Source organism: Cyprinodon tularosa, unplaced genomic scaffold, assembly GCF_016077235.1.
Source record: "Cyprinodon tularosa strain WSP-4 unplaced genomic scaffold, ASM1607723v1 ctg791, whole genome shotgun sequence".
In the NCBI taxonomy this organism is placed as follows: domain Eukaryota; kingdom Metazoa; phylum Chordata; class Actinopteri; order Cyprinodontiformes; family Cyprinodontidae; genus Cyprinodon; species Cyprinodon tularosa.
In genome coordinates this window covers 62150-72849 of record NW_024039553.1, presented here as the reverse complement: position 1 = coordinate 72849, position 10700 = coordinate 62150, and the positions used below count along the sequence as shown (strand labels likewise).

Genomic DNA, 10700 nt, shown 5'->3' with positions numbered 1-10700 from the left:
AAATTACCGGTAAAACACCTTTTTTAATCAAAACTAAATTAAGTAATTTTACCTTCAACTGTTTTTTTTTCCATACAACATTCACCGCACAGAGTAGCATTAAACATACCTGTAAACTTCACCATTCTGACCAAAACTGTTGACAGTTACCTTCATGCTACCTTCGATGAAGTCATCAGATCTTCCTCGATATTTTGTGCTAATGTAAGAATTATAAAGCTGTTAGGATCAATAAAATGAAAAACCTTTAATAAAGTTTAAGTACATAAACACCTTGAAAGTTTACATACCATCCACCAAAGACTGAAAAAATCAGCTGCCAGTAAAATATACTGTATATATATATATATATATATATATATATATATATATATATATATATATATATATATATATATATATATAAATTAACAAGTAAACAGGCCTGATGGAGCTCCTACACTTAAATTCTGTTGAGCAGCACTTTGAGTTCAGTCAGACTTCTGCACTTGTTGACAGGTATGTTGGTTCACTGCTCATGAGCAAGGTAGTCGAAATCATCTGGGAGAGTTTATTTTTAAGACTTTTTTTTTTATTATTCAAAATCTAGTTTAATTTAGTAATTATTTATTTATTCCTTTTTTTCAGTTTTGCATTACTTAAATCACTAGTGTGAATTTATAATTTTCTTTAATGGCGCGGTATGCAAACTTTCAAGCACAAGTGACGAATAGCTGTTAAATTAATAATTTTTTTAAAGATGGTGATCAAGCCAGTCTTGGCGTGTTTGGAAAATTTCTGTCCTCAAAGAGTAAAGTGTGTGTGCAATAATAGCCATTTGTTTGGCCTTGGCAGGACTCTTTTCTAGCATATGACCCCAAGACCCTCTGTTTGAAAACTACAGATTCTTACATCTTTTCAAAAGTTTCCCTAAAACACATTACCAGTATTCAGACAATCAAAATTATTCCAATAAATTACCATTATTTTATATATTCCGATGGAGATTAATATATTTGATAAGGTTCGGTGTTCATTCTCTTTTTATGTCTTGTTAGCTAATCAACCTTTATATTAATGTGATAATTATCTTATTATTATTGATTCTTTTAGGAATGTATTTTAACATCTTATCAAGTTTAAAATTGAATCTCTCATATTGTGATGTCCTTCTCTCTGCAAAAGATAATGCATGCTTCAGTGAGACATTGTCCCTGTCCAATTTGCAACACATTATGTTGTACCTTTCATGCAGCATTTTTAAGTGTTAATTTCCCCACACTATTAGTTCCTTATCCGCTTTCACGTTCTTATTGCCTTACACCTTGTTCCCTCTCCCCTCACACTCTTTCAGCTCTCAGCTTTCAAACACAGGTGTCAGAAAATGTGAAATGTTCCCGGTTGTAAACATTCAGCCGTCATTCAGACTGACCACCGGCAACTGCATTAGTGCCACGTTAGAGTGAGAGAGGAGGAGCAGAGAAGAGCATGGCTTTGGATGTGATCTACTAAATGAAAAGATTTACTTCTTCATTTCTGAAATTAAAATGTTAGAGGAATGGGAAAAAGAATAGTTGATCTGCATTCCAAATCACTGAAGGATGTTTAATTGCGATGAGCAAAGATTGAGTTACTGATGTCAGTAATCCAGTAATGACATGTTTCACCTGAAGTGACAAGAGCCTCTTGGTGGACTGAGAAGGCTTCTCCTTCCTCAGCGGAGATCTTTCAATGACTTTGGGTTGCGTCACAATCACAGGTTTCTCATGGATTCTTTGTTTGCTGCGAAGCAGTGATGTGATGGTGCATGCAACACCTTGGGTGTGACGCCATAACTCACACCATATTGTCTCCATTATCTGGGTATTAGATAAGGGACACATATCCAATTTCTTTCTCTAAACTGGTCTTCGAATACTAAAGCAGAAGCAAGGCACTGAATATTGTCAACACAGTAATTTGAAACAAATATAGAAATACTTTTAATCTAAAAAATATATATATATAAATATTAGCAAGATTATAAACATATCAGCTGTAAATTGTTCATGTTTCTTTTTAAAAAGGCTGCTTGAGAGGTTATCAATGGCACACAGCAAAATATATAAATCTAAATAAGTAAATTTTCCTTTAAAAAAGGGCATTTTTTAGGCAGGTAAGTGAGTCACTTTTTCAATGGATCAAGAAAATTCACATTTAAAATAAAAAAACATTGCATTGTCTTATTTTAAGTGCATATCTAATTCGAATAGTATTACATAATATGCAAATAATTTTATTTTAAGGGCAAAATACTCATTCTATAGGCAGATCATATTATTTACTATTAAATTTAAGGATAAATACGCTAAATGTAAGAAATTTTGACTTTTTTCTAGATCTTTTTGTAGTGAATGAATCTCCTGTGAAATGTTAAGTAAATTTTTCTTTAAATAAGTGTATTTTCTTTTGATTTGAGGAGGTAACAAAGACAAATGCCCAATAGAATTTGATGATTAATGTTTCAAAAAAAAAAATCTTAGTCTTATTTCTAATATCTAATTGTCTAATTTTAATTTTCTTATTTTATGGGCAAACATAATTATTCCATTGGCAGATCACCTTGTTCTTCTATAATAATAATAATTAATTTAATTTATACTGCACTTTTCACCAAAAAGGCCTCAAAGTGCTACAAAAAAAGCATTTAAAAAAGCATTAAAAAAGAAATACATAGAAATAAAATAAATTTAAAAATATATAAAATGAAAGAAAAATATAAAACAAAATAATAAAAGCTGTTTTAAAAGGGAAAAAAGAAACATCTAAGGGGGACCAAAAGTTTTGCTAAAAAGAAATGTTTTAAGGCCTGTTCAAAGTATGTAAAAATATCCTTATTTTATGCTCTTTTTATGCCTAAGATTTGGTGACTTTATCATAGTGGAAAAACTACAATTTCTGTCAGCATCCAGGAGACCAAGGAAAGGAGACCAAGCGTTGGTGGAGAAGCTTGTTCAAAGTAAACTGTTGATTACTCTGGAAAAGCAATAATAAATCATAGAATGTTGTAGTGGGATTTTACCTTAGTTGGCATGACTGTAAGAAACTGCTGCATGAGTCTGTTTGTGTACATGTTGAACTCTTTGACTATGAAACAGAACACTTGTGTAACCTTCTACACCATCTAATTCAACAATGTTTTTCAAAGAGAATCTGGGTCACAATTACTTCTTCGGGTAAAGAAAAGATCCTTGACATCAGTTTACTCCATTGCAACCCATTGGATCTTGTTTAAACACTAAAAAGACAAGGATTCCCTGAAAGCTTCAGGTCTTTATTCAAGGACATTTAAATAAAAGACTTTTAAGGATTTTTCTACCTATAACAATTAATTATGTTTGTATTTTAATCTCAAGTTTGATTTCCTACATATTTTTTGTTTGCATAAAATTGTTAAAATATGTCAAAGTGAATACAAATTTTAGCATTAAAGTTATAGTGGAGAATGTTCTTTTTCCGGGTGGATCATCAAAATAAGTGGTCCACATGAAGGCAGCATTAGTTTGTGAACTGCTGCAAACAAACTGTCCCTCAAGCACAATAAACTACAATTCAGTTACTATTGATGCTATAGGTATATCAAAGTTATAATGGAGGATGTTCTTTTTCCGGGTGGATAATAAAAATAAGTGGTCCTCCTAACTGTCAATCATTCTGGTGATATGCTTACGTAAGACCGTCCCACATGCTCATCCCCACTTTCACCTAAATGGTGGTGAATCTGACATTGGAAAAAATGCAAATCTTCTTTTGGAAAGTATGCTTGTATGATCGATGCGAACAGCAACTTTTAAACAGAGCGTGCACGAGGAGAAATGGGTTTGTGCACGCTCTTGCATGCTTTTAACAGGCGTCCCTCTCGGGAGTGGGTACCAGGTTGTTTATGTGCATATTTGTTTGTTTTTTTAGAGGAGAGGGTGGGTCTTTCCAAAAATGCGCTAAAATTCTCCACTATACTTTTAACACCTTTAAGGTAACAAGTTAGTAGGTTTCTGATTTCCTTCCTTAGAAAGATGGATATTTTCTCATTTTGTCACTTTACAGCCACAAACTGGTCTGTAACAGTGAGGTTAAAGGAATTTGGATGCAAAAGGATTTTTAAAAGTTTTGTCACCCTCATTTTCTTGTATGGATGTTGCTCTGCTGGAAGGCTGCATACATCTCATGTGTTTTGCAGCCTCTGACAGGCTCCGGGAGTCGTGAATTCCATTTTCCCATCAACAAGAACTTTCATGAATTGCTTTCTTGCCACTTTTCCATAAAAAGTCAAAATTTGTGAAGTTCGTGGCTAATGGTTATCAGTCCTGTTGAAAGTTTCTACTGATTGAGCTGCTGATTTCTGTAGTGCCTCCAGAGTTTTCTTGGGCTTCTTAACTGCTCCTGTAAGTAATGTTCTCCTCAGCCAACCTGTCAGTTAAGCTGACTGGTCATGTCTTTGCAGGTTTAAGTTTTGGTAAGGCCAAAGTATTTCTATTTTCAGGGGAAGAATTAAACAATAATGCTCAAGTTGTTCAGGGTTTGAGATGTTGTTTTAGAACCTGACCCTGTTTTTACAGTATATTCACATCCTGAGCTGTTCAATTGGTTCCTTGTTCATGATGAGTACTGATTGTACACGAATGTATGTATCTTCCACAATCTTCTTTGGCAATTACACAGATTTCCCTCCACTTGTGTAAAAAAATAAAACTTTAACACTGCTTACCTGCTGCTAGTACTCACATTAATCAAGCTTGTTTACAATTGCCTATTCGGGAGAACTCAGGTCAGGATGACATTTGCATACTTATCGCAGAACAGTGGGTCAGGCATCATTATGCGATGACATGACATCTCTTGTGAAATTGTGTGAGTTACACTTTGTTTTTCATAAAGTACAATTGCTTTTATTTTGTGAGAAGTAGGTCCTTCTAAAATTAAGTGTTACTTCTTTGTTGCGTCTCTATTTAGTTATGAGAGACAAGTTTTTTTTTTGCTACCAAGCCATTTACTGCCTCCCTCTGCCTTGTGTAATTTTTACATTAGAACCGTTCACCCATAAGCATTTAGGGATAAATCCACACCTGTGCTTTGAGTTGTCTCTTTATTTAAATGTTATTTGGGAGCAGGCCGGTCTCTTAACATTGACCTTTTCACTGCCTATTAGTGATATGCTTGAATTTTGCTTTTGTTTATCGCTGTAACTGCATTCCTGAATTGAGAGGTGAGTCACTGCCTTGTGTTTGCTTAGACAGGTGTTTACCCCCCTTTGTAGTTGTGCTGTTTCTTTTTTACACACTTTTGACAGCTGAGGCTCATTTCCCAAAGGAAGGATCTCTTGAGCAAAGGTAGGCTTTTACCGTAAAGGTCCCTATTTGTCTGTAATGGCAGACGTCTCATTATCCTGAAACCTCTCACAGAACACATGGGTGTTGGTGAATAAATGCAAGCAGCTACAGATATATTCAAGAAGCTTGTTACAGGCTGGCCTCTCTAGCAGAGGTTGAATATTTGGATCGAGCAGTTAAGTGTAATAATAGTCTAACCAGGCAGATAAAAATGACTCATGAATTTGTTCTATTTTGTTTGCATGGTCTCTTCTCGTCTCTTTGATATAGAATACTAGCCACTTCATGCCACTGCTAAACTCATGAATAACGACTCCCCTATTTCTGCAACCCCCAAGCTCAGACATAGACTGACTAAACAGCAGTTACCAGGAAACCAAAGCTGGTTTCCATATTGCTTTACTGCTGTTGAGACTCTCCTTCCGTCCCTTCTATTTGCATTCTGCATTTAAACAGAACCAAACACAAACTGCTTAGCTTTAACAGAAGCAAAGTGGAAGCAAATTCTGCAGTTTGAATTTTTGTGTTATATTTTCAAATGATCTTACTACAAGCAGGTGTCTGGTATTCTGGTTTTAATCCAGTGAAAAGTTAATCTGAGTTCTTCTAAAATAATTATAATCAGTAACCTTTACAATTCGAAGGGTAATTTTTGCCTTATTCCTACTACAGTAAACAAAATGTATCCAGAGTCTCAAAACGTATGTAAGGTTGAAAGACATGCTTGTTATATATAAAACAATTTGATACTGTTTAGAAAACTGGGAGAAAAAAAAAATAGTAAGATGTGTGACTCACAGATAGCAAAAGCTGGCTAGACAGGCAGGTATCCCAAACAAACACCCCTCTCAATGAAAGAACAACAAAAATAGTTAAGATGTCTACAAGCTTGATAACTGTGAGCCAGCAAGTTATAGTGTGGACGTGTAAAGAAGATAACACAAAAGCCAGGCCATATAACCTTGTTTTCATTTCCAACAATAAATGGCTTGCAATGACAGAAACACGATAACATGTATACCTATCTAAATAAGTACAATTTATTTATAAAGCACTTTTCACAGATAAAACACATGGGTATATATCACATACAGGAAATGTACAAAAGTATAAAATCCACTATGCAAAGTTTTCTTTAAAAAATTTCGGTTGACTTTAAAAATTGACCACGCAGTCAACCATACAGAGGGACAGAGGCAGTCCTGGAGCTACAGCCTTACAGGATAGATCTCCCTGAGTTTTAAAAAACTTTATTCTTACAACTTATATCACAAACTTTAGAATCAATACAGTAAGTGACTGTGAGGTTTTTTAATTTTTTGTTTTAAAATGGTAGTTAGACAGAATATGAGCAGTCTGAGCTATTCTGTGTCTTTTGGCATGCTTTTTTTCAGAAATAGTACATTTTTAGGTTACCAAACCAAATGTGTTTCCAAAGATTTTGCTTTTCTCACAAGCAGAATAGGGTTCCCAAAATCAGTAACAGAGTTTGCTTTGCAGAAAACCTGCCTGTAGCTTTTCTACAAAGCTGTTTGCTGGATTAATGTAACGGATGGACAAAGAGCCTTGCACTTTTCTCTCTCTCTCTCACTCTCCCCCTCCCCGCACTGTCCCTGCAGTTTAAAGCGTTCCTCACATGACTCTGTCATGCCCTGTCTACTCCTCCTCATCCACACCCGCCTCCTTACATTCACCTCTCTCCATCAAGCTGAACAGCAGCCAATGCTTCACGGTGCTCCTGCCCTGGGTGTTTGTCCCATGCCTGGGAAGCACAATAAGATTAAAGGCTTCACCTGAGAGGAACCAAAGGACCATTTTTTCCCCATATTTTTATGATCCAAGGTTCAGCTTGAGTGAAAATTCCACTTCATACATCTTTGTTGAAAAGGTAGGTTGTCTAAACTTTAAATAAAAAAGTGGATTTAAAAAAATATATATCATTAGGTTTAATTTCTGTTTTATTGTTGTTTCTTAGAGCGTTACTATAAATGTAATCCTTTAAATCACAATATGTATAGGAAACCCAGCAGAAGTAGTAAATTGGGATTATTTTTTCATTATTCAAATGAAATAAGGATGTTTTTATTACTATTGCAGCAATAACCACTACAGCACAGACTGCTTATTTAAATATTTAGAATATTGTTACTAGCTGAAATGTTGCTGGACTTTTTGAGACACGATGCTTTCAGGACCAAGGACAGTTCTTTTGCTTTTGTACTTTATGTACAGAAGTCCCAAGTTTGAATATACTTCTTAACTGTTTAACCTCTTAACAGCTTTCAACATCATAGTACAAGAAGATGTTTTGTCAAATATAAAAGATTTGGTCGAATAATTTACTAGAATGCATAATAATAAATTATGTTCAGCTATATGTCTCATAGCAATAGAGTTTAAGTTTGTTTCTTACTGAAAACATTTAGGAGCTTTTGATCATAGATTAAATGTAGAGACAGCAAAAAAATTAAAACTCTTGAAGGTTGATTTGAGTGTTCAAGACTGAAAAACCTCTGATCCTACTGTAACTGGAGGACATGTTTAGCTAAAAATGTTCTTGTTCTCAATATATGTTGGGTTATTGTTGGGTTAGGTTATTGTGCTCTGTTACATGTATTATTTTACAAAAGTTAAATGACTGAAAAAGTTAGTAAACCAACGCAGCAGGCTGAGCCTCCTCATATAACCTTATTTATTAACTTGCATTATTTAATCAGCATAATTTTACAGTAGTGAATTTGAAGAAGAATCAACCTGGATTTTATATTATATCATTTAAGTAATTATGAATGCTTGTATTGACTGTGTATTTCTGGTTAGAACTTAGAGATTTGTCTTTTAAAGTGTGCTGAGTTGACATTTGTTATGAATTAACAACAGCAATGTTCAAATTCCTAGAGAATGTTTGCCCTTTTTTAGCAGAATTAGTCATTTACAGCCCTGCATAGTATTAGCTAAAGGTTTATTTATGATAAAATGTTTCAGTCTGTCCTAAAATCTATCTTGCTCTTTGACAGTGTGTAGCTATGAACGAGTCACTGGTTGTGAATGACTCCTCTGCAGCTACAGAACCTGTCCCCTGGATGGAGGCTGAATCCCTGGACCAACACAACAGCAGCATAGAGTTTTCCACCGCTCCATTAGAATTTCCTATCAACCCATGGGACATCATGCTGTGCATGTCAGGCACCGTTATCGCCTGTGAGAATGCTATTGTGGTAGCAATCATCTTCTACACTCCCACACTAAGGACTCCCATGTTTGTGCTAATTGGGAGCCTGGCCACAGCAGACCTGCTGGCTGGCATGGGATTAATCCTGAACTTTGTGTTCCAGTATGTGATTTCTTCTGAGACCATCAGCCTCATCACTGTGGGCTTTCTAGTGACATCCTTCACTGCATCCATCAGCAGCCTTCTAGCTATCACTGTGGACCGTTACTTCTCCCTTTACAATGCCCTCACATATTTCTCAGACAAGACTTTGCAGTATGTGCATCTGATGCTAATCGTGACCTGGGGGGTGTCTCTGCTGCTGGGTCTGCTGCCAGTGCTGGGCTGGAACTGCCTGCATGAGCCAGCCTCATGCAGCATTGTCCGCCCCTTGACCCGAAGCAATGTCATGCTCCTAGCCACTTCTTTCTTTGCCATATTCGTGCTCATGCTGACCCTTTATTTTAAGATTTGCAAGATCGTATGCCGACATGCCCACCAGATCGCCCTGCAGCAGCACTTTTTTGCCACGTCCCATTATGTTGCCACCAAAAAGGGGGTGTCCACATTGGCCATCATCTTGGGGACTTTTGGTGCCAGCTGGCTCCCCTTTGCCATCTACTGCCTTGTAGGTGAGAGGGAGTATCCATCTGTGTACACCTATGCTACACTGCTGCCTGCAACCTATAACTCTATGATCAACCCCATTATCTACGCCTACAGAAACACAGAGATCCAGCGCTCTATATACATGCTTTTGTGTGGCTGCTTTCAGGCTAATGGGTCCTATCGGTCTCGGTCCCCAAGTGAAGTCTGAAAAGGTGCTTCTGGTGCGTGTGGAAGGATTTGGTTTGTGTGTGCATGTGTGTGTGTGAGTGTTTAGGGGTGTGTTTTTAGAAAAGAGAGAGCAAAAAAAAAAAAAAACAGACAATTGGCTTATAGCCGACTGTGAATGCTTTTCAAACACAAATGGGGCATGGATACTGTACCTGCACTTTAATATGTCTCAACACAAGTTCCAAGGAGAGGTTAGAAATGCAGTGAACAAGAATTCTTGTTATTAAAAAGGACAACAAATATGTGAATGTATTTAACTGAGGAATTAAAGAGGAATGGAAAATTAAATTTGCACTTTATTAAGTGTTTTTGTTTTTGATACCAAAGCAGTATTGTTCAACTTTGGATGTGTTTGAGCCTGTGTTCATCATGTGCCATGGTTTTTCTATTTTGTATTGTGTTGTCTTATAAGTCCATTTTGTATCACACAAATAAAGGAATAACGTTCTACTTTCTTGCCTTTCTGTGTCCTCACTAATGACAATTTCTTCTCTTCCCTGTGATCTGTTTTTATTTATTTTTGTTAGGTGGTTCTGTTTGAATAGACTTATAGCCTACTATAAAGGCAAGTCCTGATAAATAAATTAAAATTAAAAACCCAGATACATTTATATCATTTGCTCACGGGGCATGTGTGTGAAGTTTCTACTTAAATTTATGAGCTATGATTCAATCTACATACCCTTCAAATACAACAATAATCATTTTGGCTGTCTCTGTAACTCTTCCTATCTCTTCAGAACAGAGTTATGACTCAGGAGCAAAGCAGCAGCAGGCACATGCCTATGTGTGTGACAAAGTAAGGCCAGCAATGATTATAAGCTTTATGCCAGTTCTCTGCAGCCAAAAACATGATAGTTTATCTGGTAAGGTGTTTAGGCTGGTAGAAGTCAGTTATCGGTGTGCCAAAGAGAAGCAAAGGCAATGTTTTACCAGATAAATGTTTTTATTAGTTTTTTTTCCCCAGCTTTTATTGTCATTACACTGTCACACGTACAAAGCCATGAAATGAACTATCTGCATTTAACCCAACCCCTTGGGGAGCAGTGGGCTGCTGTTATGCGGCACGCGGAGAGCAGTGTGGGGTCAAGGGTCTTTGCTCAGGGAGCCAGGGTGGCAGTGGGGCTTGAACTCAGAACCTCTGGTTTCCAGGCACCCTAACCACTAGGCCAACTTGCACTTTATTTACTTAAATTTTTGTTTACTACTTTTATTTTGATATCACTAGTATGTAGGGTCCAGCTGTACATAATTGAATCTCTGTATAAATCCAGCTGTTCTTTGATTGCCTGGAAGTTTTATTAAGG

At 36.3% G+C, this 10700-nt stretch overlaps 1 protein-coding gene across 1 annotated transcript; it reads left to right on the top strand.

The window, feature by feature from the left end:
• Positions 1-7010: 7010 nt before the first annotated feature.
• Positions 7011-9843, top strand: LOC119773939 (G-protein coupled receptor 6). The gene is made up of 2 exons (XM_038271167.1): positions 7011-7233; positions 8363-9843. The coding sequence occupies exon 2, from the start codon at positions 8372-8374 to the stop codon at positions 9371-9373; it is 1002 nt and encodes a 333-aa protein (XP_038127095.1). The 5' UTR covers positions 7011-7233; positions 8363-8371; the 3' UTR covers positions 9374-9843.
• Positions 9844-10700: the final 857 nt, after the last annotated feature.